General features: G+C 52.4%; 1 protein-coding gene across 3 annotated transcripts in view; it reads right to left on the bottom strand.

The window, feature by feature from the left end:
• Positions 1-26,933, bottom strand: part of GNAO1 (G protein subunit alpha o1) — a gene marked incomplete at its 5' end in the record, with an annotated part of 129,380 nt that overhangs the window by 15,522 nt on the left and 86,925 nt on the right. For 2 of the 3 annotated variants that reach the window (XR_014318336.1, XR_014318337.1), the window contains 3 exons: positions 502-655; positions 7,375-7,504; positions 8,020-8,148. Coding sequence is in view for 1 of the 3 variants with exons in the window: in XM_082769981.1 (XP_082626107.1) it covers positions 7,375-7,504; positions 8,020-8,148 (259 nt within the window). The remainder of the gene's footprint in view (positions 1-501; positions 656-7,374; positions 7,505-8,019; positions 8,149-26,933) is intronic. The other variant, XM_082769981.1, reaches the window with a different exon arrangement.

The following is a 26,933-nucleotide window of genomic DNA, read 5'->3' as shown; positions in this document are numbered from 1 at the left end:
AAAGGAAGCTGTGGGACCTGCTGGCTGGGAGCTTGTGGCCCTTTGGTAGTGGTTGGGAGTCACACCCGGACCCTGTGTCAACAAGGACCCACAGGGGGCAGTGATGGGTTCTGAACCAGCAAAACTTGGACTCTGTCCATGGGCAGCCTCACAAACCCTGTCCCTGAGACCAACTTCCCTGTTTGTGATGGCTGAGCTCACTGGGCCTTTCTGCCAGACCTGCAAGAGGGATCAGAGCTGGGGCTGGAAACCAGGGCACAGCTCCTGGATCTAAGCCAGCCTCGTGCTTTACGTGGGCCACTGAACAGCACCAAGGAGATGGTGGGGGCATTTATTGAGATAAAACTTGTGCAGTAAGGCCAATGGGAACCCTAGCTGTGCATCCCGAAATCTTTAGCCTCACTGTCTGCAACACAGCCCAGTAACGCCCTGGATGGGGAATGCTGTGTGCAGCCACTCGCTCTCTGCTATGCAGTCCTGTACATCCAGCATTCTCATTACCTGTGTACTCAGGAAAGCAGATAGTCAGTGGAGATTTCTTAATTTTCTCCTCAAATATGTCCTTCTTGTTTAGAAAGAGGATGATAGATGTATCTGTGAACCACTTGTTGTTGCAGATGCTGTCAAACAGCTTCAGTGATTCGTGCATGCGGTTCTGCAATAGAAAGGAGAGATCATATCAGGCCGAAGGCAGCGACTCGGGGATGTTCAACATGTAAGGAAGTCTAAAAAAACTAAATTAAGGAGGAAAACAAACAAAAAAAAAGAACAGCTACAATATACATAATAAATTATGTATACATACAGCTGAACGTATACATACACAGATGCAATCCCTAGGACACTGGACGTACAGTTAGTAACTTAAGGGCATTTAACTATACAGAGCTGTTTTGATTTTGCATAGCATATAATTTACTGGATCCCAGCTCATATAAATCATCATGCACCATGCATGGATGGGAAGTTATTTTTGCCCTTTTTGATCAGATTCATGTGTCGGTGTAGCTCATGCAGATTTTCTAAAACTTTTTTTTTTTTTTAAACTTTCTTGAGTGTGTGGCACACAATTGGTTGGGTACATTAACCAAGGACTGGGAGATCCTTGAATTAATCTAGAGTTGGAAGCAGACACCCAGGTGACATAAGTTTGGAAATGACCTTGCCGTGACCTTTGCCTGGTTTTGTTATTTTGTTTAGTGCTGTTGTCTGTTGTTGTGCTTTTCTTTTTTTTAAAATTTGTATTTTTAGTTCTCTTTGAAAGTGGCTCAACAAGAAGTGTCTGGCAAAGAGAGGAAAAAAAAGGAGGAAAAGGAAGAGGAAAAAGTATAAAAAAGAAAAAAGGAAGGAAGGGCATCTCAGAAGGACCAGACTACATGTCAGCCAGCTAGCACTGATGTTAGCACATGCCTCTAGGAAGAACGTTAGCTGCTCGCCAGGAGGAGAGCCGTGAGTTCAAATGCACACACAGCGAGAGGTCAGCTTTTTGGTTATGGGTCATGCAAAAACCGACACAGGAAAGAAGAGAGAGATAAAAAGGACTGAAAAAAGACCAGTTAGAGAGCTGCAAAGTCCGCCACGTGGTTTCATGGTGGTGGAAAGAGCTCACGGCAAAGTCAACCAAGAGTCATGTTCCCCGCTGCTTTCAACTCTCAACTCAAGTTTCTTTTTTTTTTTTTTTCTTGGTTCAAGAGAAGCTCCATACCTGCCAAATTTGGTTGGTCTCTCAAATGCTCATTTTTTGGCCTTTGTTTGGCTAGATAAGGTCGGGCGGCCGAGGAAAAGTTGTGAAGGTGCTGAGGCTTGGTGCTGTTTGGCGTGAGAGGCCGCCGCCGGAGTGCGCACGCCGGTCGCGTGGCCGTCTCTCCACCGGGAGCGGGGCAGCAGAGAGAGCAGGCGCCGTGAGGACGGGGTTACCAAAGGCAAATCGGGTTACAGGCCGGCTCCTCGGCTCGTCCCCGCGGCAGCTCCTTGGGACAGCACTCCCCAAACCCGCTAGTGCACACACAAGATGTTACAGCCAACGCAGGAGACACGCTAGAGAGAACAGGGCTGCGTGCGCCGGCAGCTTAATTGAGCCCGGTGCGTTATTGATTAACGCCTTCCTTTTCACCGACACGCGTCAGCTGCTGCTGAACGTTTTAGTTAGATGCAAGAGGCCCTGTGGAAAGAAGCAGCCGACGCAGCCCGGAGGGAAAGGGGACGCTGCCGCCGGGTGCTTTGCAGAGCTCGCGGCGAGCGAGCGCCTCTCCGCCCCACAGCGGCACACGGGGAGGCCGCGGTCGTGTACAGCTGGAGAAATGCATTTATTTATGGGCCTCGGTTGGAAGATGTTCGCGTATCTGGATCATCCCACGTTTGTGTGCTGTTTTTCTGCTAACTCACTGTGTGCGGGCTGCTGTGGGAGCCACAGAGCAACGCTCCTCTGTTACTCGTGGTCTCAAAATTGTAACCGCGTAGGAACCCACAGACATTTTGTACAGGAGGTCCTTGGCTACCCACAGCCCTTCGGGAGGAGAGAAGAAATCGGAGGGTGGTCAGGGGAACAGAAAGCAAATATAATCAATCAACTGTTTTCAAGCAGGGTCCCTCAGAGAACATTTTTAAGAACATTTTTATCATCCTCACTGATGTAAAATAAAAGCAGAGAGAAACAGACGAACGCTGGCCGTGGTTTAAGCGAATAACCTCGTTTGCAGCAGCCTTCGGCCTCGGTGTCACCGTACTTACCGTGCCACACCTCGCTGGCCCCGTGCCAGCAGGGCAACGGGTTTGGGTAGGAGAGAGAAGCCGAAGCCTTCTCCTGGGATGGTTCCCAGGAGCTTCACGGTTAGGTGAAGCTTACTCTCCTAGGGCAGCAAGGCTATGTAAGGACCCTACAAAATCCTTCTGCTCCTCTTCTATGGCTCAATTAGTTTGCATTGATACCTGTTAGGACATGACAGTGTTTCCCCAAGACGCAGTGACTCTTAGCATTCAGCCTGACGGAACATACATGCAACGCAAACCAGTGCATCCCTGGAGGGAATGACAGTCAGGATAAAAATCCCCTTTCCTTTCAAATTCCCGAGGTGGGTTTTGAAGCTCCGTGAGGCTGCTGACCTGGCTGCCTGCTCTGCGTAGGGAGATTTTTGCCCTACCTCTGTTGCTTAGCTGGGCAAACACCACCATGGCTCTGCTCACTCTTCCTTATTCACTCAGGAGAGGTTCTGGTCCTAAAACCCACCTTTTCCTTTTCCTACTGCCCCATGGGGAATGCTCTTGTGTCCCAGAGGGCTCCTGGGAATCCACCAGAGCAGCTCCCCGTTTCCACAAGCTGTCCTGTACCACCTCACTCCAGGAATGGCTCCCTGCCTGCCCTCCACAAACACTCACAACCCCTCTTATTTTTTTCCCCAGAGCTCAGGAGCAGAGCCGGTTGTTTCTGCAACACAGCTGCTGCGATCTTTTTTGTTCTCCTCCACGACTAAGAGCCAACTGTCATGCAAACCATGAGGCCACTGACCATTATCCTCAGCACAGAAACTCCACATCCCCCTCCTGGTTGATCTCCTAAGATGCCCAAGCTGCTGCCACTTGCTTCGTCACTGCTGAGGAAATCTCCGAGTGCTGCAATTCAATTTTCAGTGCCCAATGGCAGCAGGGAGAGCACGCTAACCAGGTCAGGCAATGAAATACGAACTAACAGGCCGCCACTAATGCACACCAAGGGTCACCAGCACCGTGCCTTCTCCTCATTACACGTTCAGCAACAGGAACACAAACAATACCTTCATATCTTAGCCAGATATGGATGACCTAAATATCTCAGTTTCAGAGGCAGCAATATGCAGCATCTCCTTCTCTTGCCACGGCTCCGTTGCATTTCTGAGGAACCAAAGAGGACAGTAGAGGTTCCCATGACAGGTCCCATGCCACTGCTGGCTTTAAAACATTTAAAAGGAACAACGTGCATCTGCCTTTGTTAATCAGCTGCTCCTCTTTTGCTGGTTATTATGACTGATGTCCCTCTCCCCTCCTCCTAGTTACAAGTCTGAGTCTTTTCCTTCTCCAGCCTCGTCTTATCAAACATAAAGATAAGCCACAAATGAGACAAAATAGCATCATTAGGCAAAAACAAAATCTACTGAGCTGCTCAGTCAGTTACAGGGAGATGTTGCCACTGTGTACAAAAACCCTCAGCAGACAAGCAGACAGCCACGCAAGTCCTTGCATCAGTAGCTGCAGGGGAGGTGTAATACCTTGAAGGCAGCATCTTGTCCATTGCAGTGGGTTGGGCAGGGTGTGCAATTTTGGCTGCTGAGCTCAGGCTGTGTCTGGCAGCAGTGGCACTGCCTGAATTTCCCTGCAGGTTTGCTCCTCTCTGCTTGTGAGCCGGGCACGCACAGTGCCCAGCAGCCTGGCCGTGGGACGTGGTGCTGCAGGAGAAGTGGTGTGAGTGGTGTCTGGGGCAGTGTGCGTGGCTGGACTCAACAGGGCTGGGTGCTCCTGTGCAGAATGTGGTCTCTGGGGGCAAACAGGCATCTAAATCACGGGTGCAGAGAGATTTCCTTCTGATCTGGATGCAGAGAAGTACTTGCCTTCCGTGACTCCCATGGTGTTGCTCTTTGTGGCAGGGAATTGGAGCGAAAACACATCCCTTAAAAGACGATCTGGTCTTGCTGAGAGAGGGCTCTGCACACAACAGCTCATGTTAGCTGCTGCAGGAGGATGGGTGCCGAGTCTTTCAGAACAAAGAGTGCAAAAAACTTCAAAAAAAACCCTTACCAGCTTATAGATGTGCTTTACATTTAACGGAAGGGGCAGGTCAGTGGGCATTTCACTTGGCCCCCTTTAACCAGCTCTTTGCTCAGTCCTGTTTGAAAGAATTTAAAGCAAACCCGTTGTTCGTGGGCTTATTTCCATGTCACAAGCTGACCCTACCACTATGCTGATCCCAGTGCTCTGACGTTAACCAGAGCTGAGCAAGGTGAGCCCTTGCTCCGTGGTGAAGTCTTTGAACATGTTTGCACTGCAGCTTCATCAGCCCAAAGTGTGGCCTGGCTTACAGAAGCATAAAAAAGCCATTGTGAAATCCCATGATTATTGTCACCTGGACACTGAATGCACCAGGAAACGCTGTTCCCTCCACGCGCCAGCTTTTCAAGTGGTTTTTGGGCACCCAGCATGTAGCAAGGCTCCTTCCTTCTCACAGCTCCGTGCCAGCAACGAGAGCACTACAGGTCTTTTCACATCTGGACAGCCCCCGACCTCCAGTGGCTTACTGAAGCTGGAAGTGCCTGCACCACAGTGCACATTTCTATGGGAAATGAAGATGGAGGAACAGCATCCAGCTCTTAGCTGCCTCCTCTTTTGTGTTTTCTAAGTGAGAAGCAATAAAAGCTGATTTACGTCATTAGAGGCAGCAGATGTGACGGATGCAGGCAGACGGCAGATCAGCCGACTGAAGAGATGCTGCTTTCACTGCTGGTTTTTGGACGGCAACCACGTTATCGGGGGAGAGAGAGGGTGCTAGGGGGTGAAGCTGAGAGAGGACCGAGGTCTGTGGGTGCCGAGTTTCCCACCTGCCCTTTGCGCAGCGGGTCCAGCAGGGCAGACAAGATGCGACACCGTCGTTCCTCTGATTTGCATCGGCCTCGCTCAGGGTTGTTTATTTGGGTTAGGCGGGGGCGTCCTGCAGCGTGGCAGAGTTGGTGCCGAATCCTCTCCCCATTTACACTGAATGTGTAAATGAACAGCAGCTGCCTCTGCCCTCCTGTTGCTCTGCATCCCCAGAAATGCTTTGTGAAAAGGGTTTGAAGCAGCGAGCGAATGTCAGCGCTGCGGCAGAGCCTTCCTGATGCAAAAGCAAAGTCAGCGCTGCACAAATCCTGGCTTCTGCAGCAGGGCACTTGAGAGAGGAGGCTGAGGCACCCTGCTCAGGGCCTTTCTGTGCCAGGAGGGAACTGGTAGTGGCCCTTGGCTTCATGGTTTGGGTGACAAACCCCTAGTCATACCTACAGAACACCTTGTTCTTTTCTCACTCCACACATTTGCTCACTGCCCTGCACGTCTGTCCTCTCCCTGTGTGTTCTTCATGTCCTTGGTGTGCTTGCCCTGACCAGCTGTACGGCATTGAGTTAACGGCTGGGTTTTTCACATCACATCGGGAGGTTTTGATTCCTCCCCAGTGAATCCTACAGGACTGAGCATCCTGGAGCATATCGGGGCTGGAGACAGAGGGAGGTGAGAACTGAGGATGTAGGGTATCTCATGTCGGGTATCTCATGTAGGGTATCTCAGTCAGTCTCGAGCTACCTGGAGGGCCACAGGTGGGATGTTAACACCGTCCTGAATTCCAGCATCAGTATGACCTAAACAAACAGGTGACTTTATCCAACAGTCTGCCAGAGTTCAAATATTTAGCTTGGAAGAGGCTGCAAACCACAGCTCCACCAATCTTTTTGGGAAGAGACACCTGGTAATGAATAGCAACCACTGCCTCAGTTCCTTCCTCATCAACAGCCTCCTGCAGGACTAACATCCTTACAAGCAGAAGAATAAAGGCCTTCAGACAGATGGGGCTGGCTGGAGCAAGCCCTTCATGATGCTGTAGACTGGGCACAGACGAAATAATTTCCTTAGCCAGGGTACAGCCTTTGACTCCTTTTTGTTAGACAAATGCAACCGTGTGCTTGCCTCACTTGTTGGTCCTTAAAGCTTTCGTTTCCATCACGCTGAATGAATGGCTAGAATTCAATAATGAGTCTTCCTGCATCCTTTCTGTGTATTTAAATCATTTGTATTAATTGCACTCCTTCTAATACCAGGGAGCACGCAGGTCCTTGCTAACTTTGTTTCCAGATGGTATTTTGAGCCTAATGTCACAGTGGGAAGTTATAAAAGCACTCCTAGAGCAAATTACCTAAGGAATCAAACAGTTCCAGTTTCACTCATAAAAAAATGAATTTCTGTAGCCTGAAGAAATAGGTTAAACTCCTAGCCTGAGCCTGCCACAGGAGGGCATGGCCTTCCCACGCCTCTCATCACCATGGTGTGACCAATTCCTTCAATTAGTTTCAAAAGCCCACCTATCTGCATCCCCTCTGCTTCTGGATATTGAGTCCTGTTAACACGCTTTGAAAATACACAGGTCAGCTGGAAAAGAGAAATACAACACCAGCACAAGGAACCATTACCTGGGAGTGCAGGACTTGGTTCTGAGGAGTGTGGAGGAGGACAAGTCTCCCCAGGATGTCAGTGAAAGGGGGAACGACCGACAAAAGCACATTGCTGTAGCGCCACAGCCAGCATAAGGCCATCTCCGAGCAGTTGCTGGCCACGCAGTGTCCCGTAAAGAAGCGTCGGGGCCTCCAAGACCCAGCTGGCACTCACCGTGGTTTCGTCTTCATGGAGCACCTGGTCGTAGCCGCTCAGCGCGACGCAGAAAATGATCGCTGTGACATCCTCAAAGCAGTGGATCCACTTCTTGCGTTCTGACCTCTGGCCTCCGACATCAAAGAGCCTGTGGCACAGTGGGGGGACCGTCAGCGCTTGCTCTTTGTTAGATAAGAGGAAACTTTAACAGCGTGGGCGTTTTCTGGCCATAATGTCCCTGGGAGGCTCCGAACACAAAGCACCAGGTTGTTAACCACTGTCTCGGTCTCTTCGCTGGCTGACATCACAACCATCGATAAATAGTGTCAGCCAGACGTGATTTAACTCATTTTGGAGAAAATATGTGTATATTTACAAGGCTTTATCAGACCTGGGGCCAACTCATATTGCGTTTCTAAACAAAGAGGTGGCGGTTGGGTTAGAAGAAGGTACCATGAGCTCATAACTTAAAGGCAGCGATTTTCAAAACAGGATTTACAAACTTTTCATGTTGCTGTACCCCAGAAATGCTGCATCCTCTGCAGTGGGAGCCATCAGTGCGTTAACTGGCAGGTTAATACCTTCTCTCTGGGGAACCACAGGGGAACACTGTGACAAAGGAACACTCTGAAAATTTCCTGCTGTGTGTAGTTTCAGACTAACCTGAAGTGGAGGTTTTTGAATGTGAAGTGGGTTTCTACGATGCCAGTTGTTTTGACCCTGGTTCGAAGGATATCCTGCTCCGTGGGCTGGTAGTCTGCAGCTCCGATTCGATCTAAGCTGTCTAGGTAGCTAAAAGAAAGAGAGAAGGAGAAAAGAAAACAAAAGCAGATAAGACTCACATTAATCTTTGTCAATCTCAGATGAATCCTTCAGCTTCCTATTAATCATTTTCAATCTCATTTTTCATGGCTGAACGTATCGTGATTAAAGAAGAAAACCCTTCTCCTATGCTGGGGAGAAAGAAACGTTACAAACCCCACTACCCTAAGAATAAAATCTGATAGTGAACTGAAAGCAGGAAATTAAGTGTTTGTGTGTTGTGAGCCCTGATGGCAATCTGTGAAAATACATAGTTTTAATATTACGTGCTATTTTTATTCCCTGAGGGACGAAAGTCCCAGTCAGGCCATTGTGCTGGGTGCTGTCCCCAGCGCAGGCTTTTCTGTAAGGACTTATTCACAACGTCACAGGCTCTCCAGATAAGAGGCTGGAGCAGAGAGGTCTCTCTGCTGGAACAGGCAGGTCGAGCCACCTTTGGGAGATGCTGCTCTCCGCTGGGAAAGGAAAGGAGCCCGGGCAGCTTGCTGGGACGAGATGCTGTGCTTTCAGTCAGCTCGAATTAAGTGAGATGAAGCTGCCCGAGTGAGTCACTGCCTCAGCCTGAAATCGAACACGGGGCTGTGACTGCGGGAGATACACCACTTGGACCACATCCAGGGGCCAGCTCAGATGGTGGTAATCTGGGAGTTTACATCAGGGTTTTTTTTTGGGGGGGGTGGAAGGGAGATTTAGCTTTCTAAAACACTCGGATAGTTTAAAAATATTTACCCTTATTCTGGTCCTGGCTTGAAATCTGTGAATGCAGGCATAACTTTTATATTCTGAAACCTTGGGTATGAAGTCCTATCTTTGGGTGTGTTTGTAGAGGAACCCAGGAGCTGTGTAACTATGACCACAATCCATTTTTTCATTCGCATTCAAGATAATTTTTAAAACAACCTAGGCCAGTGAAATAGAATTTATAAAGAAAAGAGGAATTTGTTTTGGACTAGAATTCAATATGAATTATGAACACCTGGTTGCATCACACTGCAAAGTCTTTCCCACCACTGTCAAGCTGGACACGGACACTCCCGTTCCTCTCGAAGGGCACTGACGTGCATTACAGAGCCCAAATGCCTGCCTCTAGCTCCAGAAGCATCAATGTCACACGTGTGAGATGCACTCAACGTACTGGGACTGTAACAAACCCAGTCTGCACATGAGCACTGGTTTTGCCATTTGTGTTTCGGGCAGCCTGGGTGTTGCCCAGCAGTAAGAAGAGCTGTGCAGCTCCTCTGACATCAGGAAGACATCGTTCTTGCCGGTGAGTGTGAGTTTACCAGGGAGTAGAGGAAAGCCCAGCGGGCAGCTGGCAGGGCTGTGCCATGTCCCTGTACTGCTGTCCCCTGCCCTCCATGCTGCTCCCCAGCTCTGCCTGCAACACCCCGTCCTGCTGCTCGAGACAATTCCCCTGCTGCACCAGGGGACAGGAGAAGGCTTTGTGTGCTGGAGGAGGGTGCTGAGTACATCGTCTGGTGCACTGGAGCCACGAACTCTCTGCACTCATTTTCACAGGCTTTCATGCCCACCCTGCTAGCTGGGAAAACCAGACAAACTCTAGGCTAAGGTGAAAACCAAGCCTTATCCTACTCACATCCCATACTTTGGCTACCCACCGTTTTTATCACCCTTTATTTTTGCTAAAGAATTGCAAGAATCGTGTCACCCCAAGAAAAGTACATAAGCTAAGCACGGTTGTTTTTACTCTGCCCTTTTTTCAAGCACTTAAAGATACTGTGGCTTTGTGACAGCTGCTCCCTTAATAGCCTTATGATGGGCCCTGGGGAGACGAATGGGGCTTCATTGGCTTGTGCTTGAAATAAGGCCCTTTGCTGTGACGGCTGAAGCCACGATCACTCCTCTCTTCACAACCTGTTGTCAATTTCTGTTATTTAAGACAGCCGCATTTCTGCATCCCCACAGCTGGAGACAGCTCTGCGGGACTGTTATTGAGAGACCCAAGCTTTCCCCAGTGCTCAGGAACAAGCCCTTAAATGCTTCGTGGAGAGGGTAGAAAGTGGATGGGAAAGAGCAAGACTTTTCATTTTACCCTGTTCCCTATTAATTACTCTTGCCTTGAAGATCCTCCTTTCATGCTGGGAGTGCAGCAGATGAAGAACTCCGCTGTGAACTGGCCAAAGGACTCAGCATTGCAGCAGTCCCTGTGCTGGGACATCATCAGGTGGCTGTCCCTGTCCCCACCAGCAGTGATCACGTACATGCAGCTCATAGCTCTGCCATGTGGCATGTCCCTTGGTGCCCATCAGCAAATGAGCTCCAGATTTTATGTGAACCTGCAAAAAATTTGGCTCTGTGGCTTCCCTTGCCCATCCCTGTCCACAGCAGTGATGCAGCTCCCGGTGCCTCCATCCCTCAGGGGCTGGTGGGAGCAGAGGCAGCCTCTAGAGGGGGCAGGACGATTGCAGTAGAGGGAGGAGAGCTGAGCAGGATCCACCCCATCCACCCTCTCCTCCCGGACAGTGTCCAGCTCCCGGTCCCAGCCTGGGGTATCTCCATAGGAAGCGGGGCTGGGAGGGTCTCTGGCACCTGTCCAGCGAGCAGCAGCGATGCTGTGGGCTGTCAGGGCGCTGCTTCCCAGTGCTGAACTGGTGCTGTGATGGAGGACAACTCATCATCCCCAGCACGCAGCCTCCCCTGCCTTTGGGGAGCTGAGTGCCATGAGTCTGGTGGCTTGGGGTCACTCACAGACCCCAGCTCCGATCCAAGCTTCCCCACACATCCTTTGCCTTTTCTATCAACGCCTCTCCTCTCTGTCTCTTTCCTCATTTCTAGTCTTTTCCACCATCCTTTATGTGTTTTTAATGCCTGAAATTATTTCAGTTTCCTGGGTCTGCTTTTCACCTGTCCTGGTAGTCCTGTGAGGGTCAGCCATCAGTTTACAGGAGGCTATATAACATTTTCAGTGCCATTTTCGAGGCTGCATTCCAAAACTGTTCGCTCTCCTGGCTGCTCCCACCAGGAATCTCCCCCGTCTGCAGCAGATTTTTTCCCCCAGACTTGACCACAGCTGAGCTGGGCTCCATTGGTGTGAGCCCCGTGTTTCCCAGCTCTGCCAAAAGCCCTGCCGGAGGAGCGTGCCACTGCACAACCGCCGTGCTAACACCCAGCTGCAGGAACGGGAGGCTCAGGCGGGCTGCTGTTCAGCTGCCGAGCTGATTTTAGCTCCTTGTTGCCTGGGGGTATCTCCTGTTCCTGCTGGAGGCATCTCCGAGGCTTCAAAGGAGCACCCGCGTGGCTTGGCAGGACCTGGTGGTGCGAGCTGAGGGTGCAGCGTGTTCGAGGAGCCACCTGCTCGGGAAGAGGGACGTCCAGGTGGGGACAAATTGCTGCACATGGCGTTGGATGGCAGCACTCCCGGTACACCCTTTGAACTGCAAATCTGAAGGCCAAACTGTTGCTAGAGACAATCGGTTGTCGCGGCCAACTGGCTCGATGACACATAATCCCCTCAGAAGCCGGCATCTGTTTAACTAGCAGAAATAAGAGCACTTTGGAGGCTGGGGAGCGAGCGCTCAGCTCTCCCCGCTCTACGTCATCCCCGTTGTTGCTTTGTGCTGGCACCAGAGCATCTTCTGCTCCCAGGCTCAGGGGGTTTGCAAACTGGAGTGGAAGCGTATCTGAAATGACACATCAACTCTTACTTGCTGCCTGCGTTGCCCAGGGCTTGCAGGGGTTAAAAAAAAGCTGCAGAAAGGTTAGGAGGTTTTTGAGTACATAAGTAACCCTCCAGCATTTACGCTCCCGAGCTGAGCAGCTCCATTACTGCTTATATCTTTTATCTTAAATGCTTTGTTTTGAAGCAGATTGCAGGTTTCTGAGTCACTCGGTTTATCAGGCTCAGGGACGTGAAGCCCAACTACATTACGCTGCCAAAAGCAAAATGCACAAGGAGTGGCATTTCCCAAAGACAGGGAGAGGAGCAGATCGGTGTGAGGCTACGAAAGGCAGACGCTCTGTAAGGACTAGCTGATACTGAGTCTCCTCCCAGGGTAATGTTGAAAATCAGGAGTAAATATAGTTTCTAACGGCATGTGGTAGCAGCACTGCTGATGCCAGAGACGCTGCGTGTAGGAAGGGCTGTTGTGGGAGTTACCTCTGGGAACAGAGTGGTGACGGCCTACGTGCACGGCGTGGACGGGGACCCTTCCCCAGGCACCCTGCCACCATGGAAACTCCTCCTGGGTCTGCGTCTGTGCCAAAGGCTCTGCAGGCTGCTATTTGCAATGAAGAAGCGTAGCTGAGGTCCCCGGCTGTGGTCAGAGCTGGATACCTGTGGCATGGCTTACACAGATGTGAACATTCACATGGGTTGAGGTTAATGGCAGTAAAATAGTTCATTTTCTTTGGTTACCTTGAAGGCAGCATCTTGGCAGTCTTTTTGCCAGCAGCATCCAGATCGTTGTGCCCCAGGCACTACGTGCACCCATGGTGCTAACGCAGCTCCAAGCCCACGTCCTCAGTGCTCACCAAGCCGTGGTGAAAGGGCAGCCCCAGCTCATGTGCTGGTCTGGGGCAGATCTGGGGACAGAGGGGTAGGAAGGCAAGAAAACAAGCCTGCAGGTGGTGGAATCTTCTCAGATATTCCTTTGTGGTCCTGGTCCTGGCCTCTGTCCATGTCTCCTCCCTGAATGAAAGGCCACGTGTGGGATACTCCAGCGTTGCTGCGCTGGCTTGGGTTGCATTCGATTGGGAAATCAGAGCACCATTTGTCAGCAGAAGCAGCTGAGTCACTGCTGGGTTATTTTCTGCTCCTTGTACAGAGGCGCTTGAGGGTTAGCTCCAACATGATGGCATGGTAGCTGCTGGCAAATGCTGACTTTTTAATCAAGGTTGTCATGAGCAGAATTCAATTCATCTCACTCCAGATGTTATTGTGGAGACGTCTCCACCCAGGCTGGTTGCACTGAGCTCCTTCACAGCTCATGGATGGAAAAGGGCATTTCAAATGTCTGCTGTCTGCTTCTGACATTACCTTGTACCCTAACTTCTTCCTTTCATTTGACAATGAACCAATAGCTCAATGTATATTTAGCATTAAACCATTTAATATTTAGTAGCTGCAGAGCAAGGAGACAGAGGAAAATCACTGGGCTTGGAGAGTGTCAGTATAGTAAACTCATAGTATCTTCCATCAGGAGAGAAAAAATGTGTGGGTGCTGTTTCCAGAAGGTGTGATACGACAGCACGGCTGCCCAGACCAGCTGGCTCTGGGCAAACACCCCGAGGCTGTGGCACCACAGTGTTTTTCCTGCAGACCCTGTGCCCAGCCGTATCGGCTAAATTATTTTAGGGCAAGGGGAAGAAAACCCCACAGTCCACCCTCAGAGCCCAGCGCTCCTCCAGCACACACAGCGGTGATGTAACATGTCTTAAATAATCATCAGTTATGAAATGCTTGAAACGTCGCCAGGCAGTTGTATTGTGTCCCTTCAGAAATCAATAGCACCTAGGCGCAGGAAGCACAGCACTTGCACACGTGCGCAGAGCGCGCTGTCACAGAAGCACCGAATATCCTGAGTTGGAAGGGACCCATGAGGACCGTGTCCAACTCCTGGCTCCACGCAGGACCGCCCCAAAATCAGACCATATGCCTGACAGCGCTGTCCAAAAGCTTCCTGAACTCCAGCAGCTCGGTGCTGTGATTGCTGCCCTGGGGAGCCTGTCCCAGTGCCCGAGCACCCTCTGGGTGCAGAACCTTTCCCTAACCCCCAGCCTGACCCTCCCCATCCCAGCTCCATGCCGTTCCCTCGGGTCCTGTCGCTGTCCCCAGAGAGCAGAGCTCAGCGCCTGCCCCTCTGCTCCCCTCGTGAGGGAGCTGCAGGCCGCCATGAGGCCTCCCCTCAGCCTGCTCTGCTCGGGGCGGAACACACCAAGGCACCTCAGCCACTCCTCATACACCTTGCCCTCTACACACTTCCCTGTCTTTGTAGTCCTCCTTTGGACACTCGAATAGTTTCATGTCCTTTATTGTTTCACCCCAAACCACACTGTGTTCGCAGCGAGGCCGCAGGAGGCAGAGCAGAGCAGGACAGTCCCTTCCCTTGGCCGGCCATGCCGGGCCTGAGGCACCTGGGGACATGTTTGGCCTCGCGGCTGCCAGGCCTGCTGCTGGCTCACGTTCCACTTGCTGGCAACCAGAACCCCCAGATCCCTTTCCACGGGGCTGCTCTCCAGCCTCTCGCCCCATAATCTGTACATACAGCCAGGGCTGCCCCCTCCCAGGTGCCGAATCTGGTATTTGCCCTTGTTAAACATCGTATTGTTGGTGACAGCCCAGCTGTCCAACTTCTCAACATCTCTCTTCAAGGCCTCTCTAACCCTCGAGGGAGTCAACAGCTCCTCCCAGTCTAGAATCATCTGCAAACTTGCTCAAAACACATTCTAGTCCTACAGCCAAGTCATTTATAGAAACATTAAAGAGAATTAATCTCTAAAACTGATTTAGGGCCTAAGTGGCCCTAAAATGGAGCTCTGGGGATCCCCACTAGTGACTAGTTACTGATGAAACCCTATTTACTAGAACCCTTTGAGCCTGCCCCACCAACCAGTTGTTCACCCATCGTATTGTGCACTTGGCTAGCTGTATGCTGGACATTTTGTCCAGAAGGGTACCATGAGACGCGGTATCAAAAGCTTTGCTGAAACCCAAAACTGGCTTCCGTGGGTCAACTAGGTGGGTAACCTTGTCATAAAAGGACATTAGATAAACAGGACCTGCCCCTCGTTCTTCCTTAACTAGAAAGTCCCCTCCCCTACATGGCAGGCTCTGCTGTCCTGCCACTGCTTCTAACCAGAAATTATCCTATGTCCAACCAGACGAGATACCAACACAAGATACTCCCCAGACTCCCACCCCGAAATCCAACCAGCATCATGGCCCTTCTGGTGACTGCCTGCTGCATGGGAACGTCCAGGCAGCTTCAGCCACAAAATGAAAATGTCGTGGCCAGCACTGCTGTGGCCCATGGACGTACAGCAAAGAGACGGCTGTGAGGTGTTGGGCTGCCTTTCTCCAGCACACCATGTGGGTGCCAGGCGGGGGATGTGGCTAGCCACACGCTTTCAGGCCTGTTAGCAGAGAGCCAATGCACCATGAATGGGAGCCGAGCTGTTTGCTGGCTGCTAGCAGCAGCGGTGATGGTCACCAGGACCACACACTGGGGTCGTTTTCCTGCATGAGCTCTGCTGGATGGTGCTGGGATCTCATTACCCTCCCTCGGGAAATGAGGAGGATGTTCCCTGCTGTGAAAGGATGCTGCCAGATCTTGACAGGAGGGATGCTGTGTTGCAATGCATTTTTTAACCTGCACAGAAGTGGAACCCTGCTGCTGGTCTGGATCACAGGCTGTTTGCTCAGACCTTGCTGGCTGCAGGTGTGAGGATGCATCCACAAAAAGGGGAAAGGAATCGTGCAGGCGACTGTACAGAGCTTGTACATCAAGTTCAGCTTGGCAAGTTGATATTAAACTAATGATAGACAGGAGGAGTGAACAAAAGCAGGTTGGAGCTTAGCTGTCCTAGTTAGACTTTCAGCTTTCCAAAGCATGACTGGATCCAGAACAATTTTTAGCATCGCATGTGGATGAGCAGTGTCACTAAATAGCAACCATATAACAAAGGCTTTTCAGGACATAAAGGGAGTTGGAGCTCCTGGTCCCCAGGGTGAGCTGCTGGCTGGCTTTGCTGCTTTGGCCAGCAATACAGCAAGGTCTTGTTGCTGCTGGAATAAAAAGACACGGGTATGGCTTGAGTTCATGCTCAGAGAGCTCTGGCTGGGGGGGCGGTGGGTGTTGAAGGAAAAGCCAACGTGAACAACCTAGTGCTGTGTCAGAGATGTTTTAGGAGCAGCCCTGGGAAAGCAGATGTGGGCTCATCTTTCTGCAATGATATTTGAAAATTGAAAGGTATGTAAGGAGAGATGATAAAGACTTTTTTTTTTTTTTTTTTTTTTTTTTTTAATGTACTGGAGCCCTTTCTAAAGAAAAAAGCCATATGTCTGGATCAGATCAAAGACCCACCTAGCTTAACCAGTGTCCAAGAGCAGATGTTGAGAGCTGAGTACAAATACAGGGCAAGCATGCCATAATCAGACTCTTTTTCCAGACCCCAATCCTTTACGGGTAATGCAGTTTCAAAGAGAAGGGTGATACCTTCATACTTATTAACCATCAATGATTTTACTTCCAGAAATTTCTCTAGGCACTTTAAAAAGCAATGCAAACCTCTAACAGCCACATCTGCAAGAAGGAATTTCACAGCTCAGCTACCCTGTGTGTGAAAAACTGCCACTTTCTTGCCTTTTTAAACTGCTATGTCAGGTTTTAACATTGTTAGTGCCTGTATGGGAACAGCTGTCCTCTGCCTCCTCCCCGTTCTCCACCTGTTTCTCCCTAGACCTCCACAAATCCCCTGCAGAGCATCCCTGCTCCGGCGGGGAGACGCCCCTTCTGCTGAGACATTCCTGCATGGAAGCACTTCGGAACCTTTCATCACACCAGGACAGGGAGTTTCTAATCTGAGATGGGAAAAGGAGGGAGCCACAACTGCCTTATCTCCATGGAACCGACTGCTTTGCAGTCCCTTTGCAGTCCCTTAACACGATGCTGCTACTGGAAGATCGAGATAGTTTAGCAGCTGCCCTCCCGGAGCTGCTGCATGGGCACGGTTTGCTAGCAGTGGTGTAATTCCTTCGAGAAGTTTACTCATCTCGGCATTATCGCTGTTTAGATAAAGCCTCTGTGATTGAAATCGTTGTTTAGCGCAGAGCCGCTGACCACTGGACACCCTCGCGTTTGTTTTCATAAGCGAAGGATTTGTCCGGGGGCCGGGTGGACCTTTCCAGCGGGGCTACGTAAATCCTGGCACGCCGGGATGACGCACGGCTCCGGCTGCACAACTTCTCCGGGGGCCCTTGCTGTCCCGGTGGCCTCGCACGCCAGCACAGAAGCGGGTGCTGGCCAGGCATCAGCAGAAGCCCCAAAAGGCTCCAGCCTCCCTTTTCCTTCATGCGAGCCTCCCCTTATTTCTAGTGGCCAGCTCGGCAGGAAAAGAGATGAGCTGGAGTGGGGATGAAGTGTGGTGGGGTTTGGTACCTGGGGTGTGAGCAGGATTTATGCCTAAATCCTTAAGCAAAAGGGTTTGATGCTTTCTTTTGCTCCAGGGACTGCTGTTGTAAACCTACTGAGGCTGGGGCTGATGGCTTTCTATACTGTAAAATAAAAAGGGAAGAAAAGAAATAAAAAGGAAGAAAGGAGAGAAAAGGAAAGGGAATTTGGGATAATGAAGGGCTTGTGCTGATCTGGAGCCCCAGTCAGAAGACCACAGCCTCTGTGCCCAGACACAGGGGGACACAAACAAACCCAGGTCCCTGGATGAGCAAATGCATGAAGTCACAAAGGCTTCCTCACCGCCACCCTCATCACATCGCACTGCGGCTCACTTCATTGCCCCGGGGCCATCTCACAAGCTAATTACTCCAACCCTGGAAAGCAAACAGCTGTGGCCACCCACGAAACCAGGCCTGCAGACGTTCCCTGTTTGATCAGCCACCGGCCAGAGAGATTCATCGGGGTGTGAAGGAAGGCCTGGGACATCCATGCAGACACTTGTGGCAGTAGGGAATGCAGCATTAACATCTTCATTTCTAAGCAGAAAATAAAATAAAATGAAATAAAATCGAGCTGTTGTGTTCGCGTAGTGTCTGTCTGTTGCAGGGATGGCCCTGGTGAGGGATTTAGGTCTAATATGCCAAAGGGAAGCATTAGTTAATGAGAGCTGAGCTCCTGCATCGAGTGGACAGAGGATGTCCACAGCGGGGCGATGGCATGGCTATGCAGAGCGGGGCGGGTTTCACAGAATCCCAGAATTGTCTAGGTTGGAAGAGACCTGTGATCAGGGACCTCACTGAAACACTTGCTGTGCACCTGAGGAAGTCGGGTTCTGGTGATGGGAATCAGGCCACTGGATCTCACCTGTCTGTTTTCCTGGCCTGTTAGCAAGCCATGGGGACTGCTCCTCCCAAACCCCATGGAAGCATCCCTGCCAGAAGCTGCGGGTACCAAACGCAGCCGGTGCTCTGCCGTGGACAGGTGTGAGGCACAGCCAGCAAGGGCAAAACCCGGGCAGTTTATCCCTGGCTGTGCACTGAGGATGTCTTCGTTATCCCAGACGTACGTGGAGCTCGTGGGCATGTGCAATCCGTGCTGTGCACATGGGCTCTCTGGTACTTCTCAGCGGCTGTCAGCCTGAGGCTCCTCTGAGAACGGCTCGGCTCGTGGGATTGCAGCATCTTGGTTTCAGTCCAGGCCGGATCCAGAAGCAGAGACATGTAGGGGAAAATGCATGGAGTTTCTCATTCTGTCAGACAGCACTCAGCTGCGCAGGCAGGAGGCTCGTCCTCACTGGGTGTCGGAACAGCTTGCTGGGTCCCTCCAGGCAGGGCTGCCACCTGGGCCAGCCACTGACCCCACACTTCTCCTCTCCTTCTTTTATGGCACGAGCAACCTCAGAGCACCCCTTGCGTCCATATAACCACCCTGGGGGTAGGTGCCTGCAGCCCAGCTGGTAGCGGCTTGCTCGAGGTCCCTGCAGGAGCAGGGTGACCCCTCCGTTCAGGTTAAGATGTGCACATGACAAAATTCACTTGGGATGCTCTGTATGGACAGCCTGAGGGGGCTGCAGGCCACGGTGCCGCAGCCCGCCAGGCATCTGACCACGAGCGGTCAGCTCAGCGCGAGGGTTTTGAGCTGCCCCCGGAGTGCTTCACCTTCACCGGCAGCACAGAGCTGGCCCGGAGCAGCGTGAGGTCTGGAAACCATCAGCAATCCTGCCAGACAACGCCGACACCGCTGCCAGAAAATCTAAAAGCTGGTGTCGAGCTTCCTCTTGGCTGCGGAACGGGAGGAGAGCGGCTCGAGCAGGCAGCTGGGCAGCACAGCATCGCCCTCGCTGCCGCTGGAGCCCCGCGATTCCCGCTGGGCATGATGGATGCGTCCGCCCGGCCTCCCGCCCGAGCAGGGGGATGTTGTTACTCACACGTGCTTGGGGAGGAATACAAGTATTAAGGGGATGGATGGCTCGCCCGAGGACACAACAGGAAGCTTGTGGCGGCGCTTGGAAGCCGCTTTGGGTTTCCTAAATCACGGGCAGGAGCTTCAACCACAGGAACTTGCAGCACTGGGTGTTGTAACACTTAAGCAGTGATCCTGCTCCTCACAGGGATCCTGCCCATGTAGGGGCAGATAGCATCGAGCTGTTAGAAATTTATATTCCCCACATTAAGAGCAACCCATAAAACGATGTTAAAATTGATGAATAAATTTTAAGTCGGGGATTTGAAGAGCGATAACAGAAATGCTTGTTTTGTTCTTTTCTTTTTTGGTGAACGAAGAAGGCTGAAAATGGATGCTGTTGTGTACTCCGCTGCCCCGACCAGTGTAATTTCATGCATTCCTGTATGGGTTTTGATGAGTTCTGCAGATCAATGATGCTGCATTTAAACACAAGCTAAGCGGTAATTACAGATGCATGCAAGAGTTATTTATTTGGTGGCACTGCACCAGCTGATGGGAGGATTGGCCGTGTCCAATCAATGTTTGAAGCTTCTCAGAATAAAGAGCCTTTTGGCTCCCAAAGCAAACTGAAAATGGAAAATAACCCCCGAGTCCCCAGAGGAGCCCCTCATGTCCTCACAGGGAGCGCTGTGGGATGGGTCTGGGTCACCTCCTCCCCACGTCTCTGCCCCATTGCTCGTGCTCAGCCTTGCCATCTCACACCGACGCCTTGTTTGTGTTGGGTCTTCCTCATGGTCTCGCTGCGTGGCCTTGGGGCTGAGGGTTGGGCTGGTGGGAATTAAGGCAGAAGTAGAGGCAGCAGGGTCAAAGCAAAATCCACGGCTTCCCGTGGTTCTGGGGGCAAGGGAAGACAAAAAGGACGATGAATGGCACGAGCAGGGCTGACCACAGCCTTGGGCTGCTCGCTGAGATGCTCCCAAGGCACCCGCAGCCTCACGGCCAGCCCCAGCAGCCTGAGGGGCTCCCAGCCCACATCTGGCTGAGCACCACGGCCGGTGCTGCTGCTCTCGGGGCAGAGACCACGCTCTGCTCGGGGATGGAGAGCAGGGAAAGAGGCCAGAAAGCTCCCAGGTGCGCGCTGATCGCCAGGCACCGCAGTCAGAGAAGCCTTTGGAAAGATAAATAGGACGTATGGGTGACCTCTGTGCATTTAGCACATCTTCTATTTACTAGCAACTATTTTAAGCAGATGCTTTTGGGTCTCACAGATGTCTGAACCAAGGCAGCAGGGCTGAGCCTCAGTTCCCTGCTCAGCTTCAGTTGTAGCACCCAGCTCCACCCATGCTGGGTGCACAGGCACCCCTAAGGGTGGCTCTCCTGGGTGGGACGCAGGAGTTGGGTTCCTGGAAGAAATGTGCAGCCTTCAAAAGTACTTATCTTCTTTTTATTTTGATGAGTTTCTTTGTAGCTTCTCTATTTGTGTCATTTCTTTGTTAATGTCTTTTTGCTCAATGAGCTGTTCCTCAAGGGATTTGTTTAATGCCAAGTTGCCGGTTCCATTACTTTAATTCGAGTGAAGGTTTTTACCTGGACTCCTTTATCAGCTCCCAGCTCTCAACGGATGCGTACTGGTGGCAGTCCCGTGTTTCTGCGGACTTTCTCCTATTCCTGTACCTTGCAGATTTGGCCTCGCTGCCCAGCACATCCCCAGCTCACTGTTTCTCACGTTGTGGGTTGCAAACCCATGGAACTGTTTGGCTGGAAATGCTCAGACTGACAGTGCTGCTGCTCAGGAGCAAGCCATGCCCTGGATTTTCCCGAGTGAGGCTTTGGAGATGGTTATTGTAAAACCCTGGGTACCCCGTGCAACACTGATGGGCTGGGAAATGCTGATGTGTGCCCCTAGAAGTGCTGTCAGAGTCTCGCTGGCAGCTCACGGGGTGTTTTGTGACCTGGGCTGGTGGTTTTGGGGCACTGCCTTTCTTTTCAGCGCTGGTGCTCCCCGCAAACCTGCTGCTCAGCCCCGGGTGACGGCGCAGCCGGCAGGGAAGGGGTTACAGCGAGGCAGAGTGCATCATAAATCCCAGCAAGAGGGAGGCTGGGACTCCATGCCAAAATCAGAGCTGACACTTCCTTGGCGCGGCTCCACGGTGCGGTTTGTGCCTGCTTTCTTTTCCCCTCTATCTCTTCCCTCCACTCCCAACGGCTCGGAGAAGGCTCTGCCGAAAAGCCAGGCTCCGGAGCGTTTCTCCCCTCCTTTCCCAACACCTTCAGCCCCAGAAGAGACCCCGGGGGACCTCTGAGGAGGTGCCTGCTCCCTTCACTCAAACACTTCAATGCATTGTACGTGCCGGAGGTGGGGAAGGTGCAGGCAGGGGGGTTTGGCACAAGGACAGGCGTTTGCTCTGCCCGTACTCCAGCCTCCTTGGGCACTGAGCTGCACTGTTGTCACCAAACCCATCGGCCCTTCCTGGAGCCTGCGCATGGCTGTAGGCTGTCAGGGGCTCAGGAAAATAGGAGCTGGGGGTTTGGAGGTCTGTAGTGATGGGAAAAGGTCAAAAAGTCAGCCTCAAGTGCATCTGGCCCGTCGTGGCTGGCTGCCTGCCCAGATCAATGATCGTCTCATCGGCGGGTGCATCCTCAGGCTTTGGGGGGAAAAAAAAAAAGAAGATAGGGAGCTTTTGTCACCTCTCCAGGAGAAGGAGGAGGCAGGAAGGCCATACCTGGCACGAACCCAGCCCCAGATCTGGGCGATGCTCATCACCCCGCTCCTGCTGCCTCGGTGGAGCCGCGGGGGCTGACGGAGCAGCCGGGTGTGCAGAGCTCTGCGGGGCTGTGAATGAAATCCTGGGGGAAAGCAGAGCCTGGCACAGCCTGAGGCATCGGCCACGTGTGTGTCACTGAGCCCTGTCCCCAGCCGTGGCCATCAGCGTGGCAGCACCAAGAAACGTGGTACGAGGGGAACGCCGAAAAAGCAGTTGGAAGTCAGTGGGTGCGGGTTGGAAACTGGCTCAGTGCTTGGCCTGGGTAAGCAAGAAATTAAGCGGTGTTTGCTGCAGGGCTGATTAGGGCCATTAGATCAATTAGTGGGGGAAACGATCGCTGCCCGGGGCTCCACGAGGTGAATCCTGACTCCCACACGACCGCCTGGGCTGAGCGCTGGGACTCTCCGGCCGTGGAGGTGGACACCAAAACCTCCCGAGCTCTTCCCTTGCCCACCTGTGCCAGGCTGAGGGCTGCTGCCTTGCTTTGCTTCATCCTTCGCCGCCCTCACCACCGTGGGCTTCAGCATCTCATAAATATGTGTATTTATTATCAACGTGCCCCAGAGCTCAGGGGTATCGTGAGGAGCTTGAACCTGTGCCCCCCAACCCTGCTCTGCCCTTCACGGGTGCTGCATCCCCATCCCTGCCTGCTCCTGTGGTTTCCCTGCTGCCGTCACGGCGTTTGCTACTTTTGTTTTTTTCATTTTTGTTCTCTCTTAAAGCCCTGGCCCCGCAAGGCTGGATATTAGATGGACTATTTGCTTAAGGAAATAAAAAAGGACTTTCCAGCCCTCCTGTTCACAGACAAAAGGCTTTACAGCCTAAGCCAGGGGGCTTAGGAAGCAGCAGATAAAAGCAATTTTCCAATGGTTGTCTTAATATATATTGAAAAACGTGGGCTTTTTAAGCTAAGCTCATGATTGGTTTCGGATTTTACTCATAACCTCAAACACCTGCGCGTGGCGATGCTGCGCTTCTTGCTGCTTGGGGGCAGCCAGAGTGGGAAGGAGGGGAAAAGGGAGACAAACCCATCCCGTGTGAGCAGGGCTGCTCTGCCCTGCCCTGTCCTGCCCGTCCTGGGCTCAGTGTGGCTCCTCCTGAGCCATTCATCTCCTTTTCCTTCCAAGCCAGGACGATTTCTGGGCCAGGAGCCGGGGGCCACCCCGTCACTGCGTCGCCACCGGTGTCTGCAGCCCCACGTGGAAGATGCTTTGTGCTGTCCCGGAGCCTGCCTCCAAAGAAATCCCCGCGTTCCTGCCATTCTTTGCCATTTAAGGATTTAAATGAGCAGCAAATCCATCGGGAAGCAGGCACGACCTCCGCGCTCGCCTCCCGGAGCAGCCGGTGCCAGACCTGACGCCGGGCATGTGAAGAAGAGCCCTGGCGAGCAGCGGGCTCCTGCCAGCTCTGCTGGCTGATGCACCACAGACCTGCAGCATCGTGGGGAGCAGCCGGGTCCCAACCTGGCCCCGAGACCCCCGAGAGCATCCCTGTGCGAGCGATGCCCTTCGCTTTGCAGGGGCTGTGACAGCGCAGCTGAGCGCACGCGGTGCCAACTGCAAGGTGCGAAAAAGGAGAGGGAAATTGGGGCTCCTCCGGGGCCAGGCTGGAGCTGCCTGGATCTCGAGGATCTCAGGGTTTTGGGGTAAGAGATGGGGGCTTGCAGGGGACACCCCGGCCCTGGAGCTGCCGTCCTGCTGCGTGGCTGGGGGCTGCGAGCCCACGGAGCCGGTGGGAAAGGGGGTAGGAGATGGGTATCAGTGAGAAAACGACCGGAGCGAAACAAACAAAAGGAAAAAACCACACACACACACACACACAAAAAACCCCAACCCACCCCAGCCCATGGTGGCAGCCTGCCAGTTCCAGCTGGTTTCGTAAGGACATCGCAGCCTAAAAATACACAAAGAGTTGGCCAAAAAAAAGTCGGATCTTTCTGCACCGAATCTGTCACCCCCAGCCCTCTGCGAGGAAGGAGCCGTTTCTGTCAGAGCTGTCAGGCAGCGATGGGAACAGATTAGGCAGGGTGCAAGGCTACGGTTCAACAGGTCGCCTTTGGGGGGAAATCGAAGCGAGGTTACTGGTGGTGCTGGCTGTTCCTGCTCTCTGAACCAGCCATGGGAAGGGAAGAGCTTGTTGCCAAACCCTGGCAGCGTTCCCTTCTTCAGGCAAAGCGGCCACGCAGGGGCTCAGTGTTTGCCACCCGGTTCCTGCAGCCTCGTACCCTGGACAAGCCATTGCCTGGTGTCTGTCCAGGCCAACAGAATCCAAACTTCACTAAAAAAAACTTTTATTTTCTTTCTTTCCAGGCCACGAGCTGATTTCTGCACAAATGAACTCTGGCTGCCAACTCCCCTTAGCCAAGCTGTGGCACCCGAAGGAGCCTGCTGGCATCATTTTCGATTCAACAGGGGTGGTTCCCAGGTTTGGGAAGGGGACAAAATGATAACCAGGATATTTTCTGCTAGTGCCAGACCATCTCCTGATCTGACAGAGCCCCTGGTGCAAACGGGAGAACCAGCACGAGCTGCTGCCCTCGTCCTACCCCTCTGGGTGGGAGCTTCACCGACACTGGGACAGCCCCGACTGGTACTGCGGGTCATTAAACAGTGATTTATTTAGTCAGGAGAGGTTTTACAAAGCACCAGGCCAAACACAGCGTTGTTATGATGCCACGTGGCAGTGCAGAAAGGGATGGAGGAGGAAGGTGCTGCTGAGCCCTGGCCCCCAAGGAGCAAACTCCTGCCCACAGCGTGGTCTGGGCTGTCCCCTGGGTCTGTTCACATGGGTCTTAGGGAGATTTTTTGGGGTAAAGGTGGATTAGGAGGGGAGAAGTGACAGTGCTGTGCCACCAGTTTTGGCCTCCATAGCCAAGGAGGTGCTGAGGTTTTGGAGGAGCTGGCTGCAGAATTAACATTCCTACTTGTAGGTGGGTTTGCTGGTGAGGAAACTCAGTCCTCACAGCCTCCGGGCAGTGTTTGGTGGGCTGGGCAGGTGAGTGTTGCTTCACAGCCACGTTGGAAACACCACCACATGGCCTCCACCCTGCTTTGGGCCAAAAGAGGCATCCCTGGGAGAGGCTGCACCTGATTTTGGTGAAATTGGCTCTCCAGATGAACGAAGACTGGGGTTGGGATGCTGGAAACCATCGAGCTGCTTTCCAAGAGCACATCCTTCCCGTTGTGCTGTTGCTCCAGCTCACACTCAGATGCAGCCACGTAACAATCGTGATCCCTTAACTTCTGAGTCAAACCCTGGAGCCTGGGACCTCCAGCGAGCCCTCAGGTCTGCGAGGCTGCAATTTCACCTCCCGGCTGGGATAACGGAGGCGTCGCTACCAGAGCCAGCCCCACCGCAGACCTGGCACCCCCAGACGTGGCGGAGCTGCTCCTCCCTGCAAATCCCATTTGCATCTCATTTGGGGGGATCTGCGCCACGTTGGTGACTCCAGGCAGCCAGCTCTGGCCCTTAGGAGCTCTTTTGTTCTGCTTATCGCAGGGGGAACTTCATTATTCAAAGCTGGTGGGCATATTTACTTACAGGGGTAAATTAAACCATAAATTCAGACAAATGTATCTACATCTCTGCCCGTGATGTATTTTCCCTGTCTGCTTGGGCTCTAAGACACAAAGGTGGATTGTTCAATAAACAGTGCAATGCAGTCATCCCAATTAATTGGATTGTTCCATTTACGCCGCTACTCCCCCCAATTAAACACAAATGAGCTCAAGTGACAGGCACGAATAAGAAGGGCGGACAGAAAACCATATTCTAATGCAAAAGCTGTGATAAGAAAATGAAATCTATGCACCTGATGGGAATATTAATGCAAAACCTTGACCTATAATTTTTCTTTCTTCAGTCTGAGAGCGCCAGCAACAATTGCAGCTCATTAAAACGGACCGTGTCCTGATAGCTGTGCGTAATGCCCACGTCCCACAAGTCCCATGATCCGAACGCTTACCTTGCTGCCAAAAGCAATTTCGCAGAGCTGCACGGTCCTGAAGCACAGAGCTCTCGCCTGGGGTAATGAAGCCTGGGCGTATCGCTTGCACAAGTACTAAATTAGGGCTGGTGGGCTAAATAGGATCGGCTATCCACTGCCTGGCCGTGCGTAGCCTCTTCTCCAGAGTCCCTAGGAAAGCTGCACTGCTCTCCAGCCCCATCTCGGCCAGAGGTGTCCCAGTGACTTGGGGACACCCGCACACGAGGTGCCTTTGGAGCTGGAGAGAGGGTCACCGCCCGCGGTGCTCTCAGCTCATGGGGTCTGTGGCAACAGCCCCAACCCTGAACACCCCTTCTCCCTTCTGAACACGGGGTTATGACAGGGAAAAAAGCCAGCAAGCAAACCCAGAAGTGCTGGTTTCGATGGACCTTGGGATTTCAGCCAGCCCGTCCCCTCGTTCAACGCAGCACCAACTTCAAAGCTAACTTCAGTTTGAGACTCAGGGGGCTGAGCTGTGAGCAGTGCCAAGGACGGAGATTTTACAGCCTCTCTGGGCAACCTGTTCCGATGGCGCCGTGCTGGGGCTCAGCCTAGAAGCAGTCCCTACATCACGACAACGTCTGGCTCTAATTTCTTAGCTCTCTTTTTGCAAGGTAAAGTGCGCGTTGGCATGTGGGATGCAATGAGCTTTGGCAAGGAAGGCGATACCAGCACGCAAAGACAATTCCTCTGCAAAGAAAAGAGATCAGAAAGCAGCCCCACGTGAGGCAGGGCGAGGGGGAAGGCAGAGGTATTTTATCCTGTGTTTGGTGCCACATTTCCACAAGGCCCTGCCAGAGCAGCTCCTGGAGATGGAGCGACTGAAGCGGTGTCCGGATTGGGCTTGGTTTTTGGCACAGCCCAGAGATGTCGGGGCTGCAGCTAGCTGTGCCAGGGCAGCCGACACAATCGCATCTCTCCCCCTCTCTGGGCACAGCGAGGTCTGAATCCCTCCTCGGAGGCAGCTCT

The sequence above is a fragment of the Aythya marila genome (assembly GCF_965140915.1).
Source record: "Aythya marila genome assembly, chromosome: 12".
NCBI lineage: Eukaryota > Metazoa > Chordata > Aves > Anseriformes > Anatidae > Aythya > Aythya marila.
This window is presented reverse-complemented; position numbering and strand designations above follow the sequence as displayed.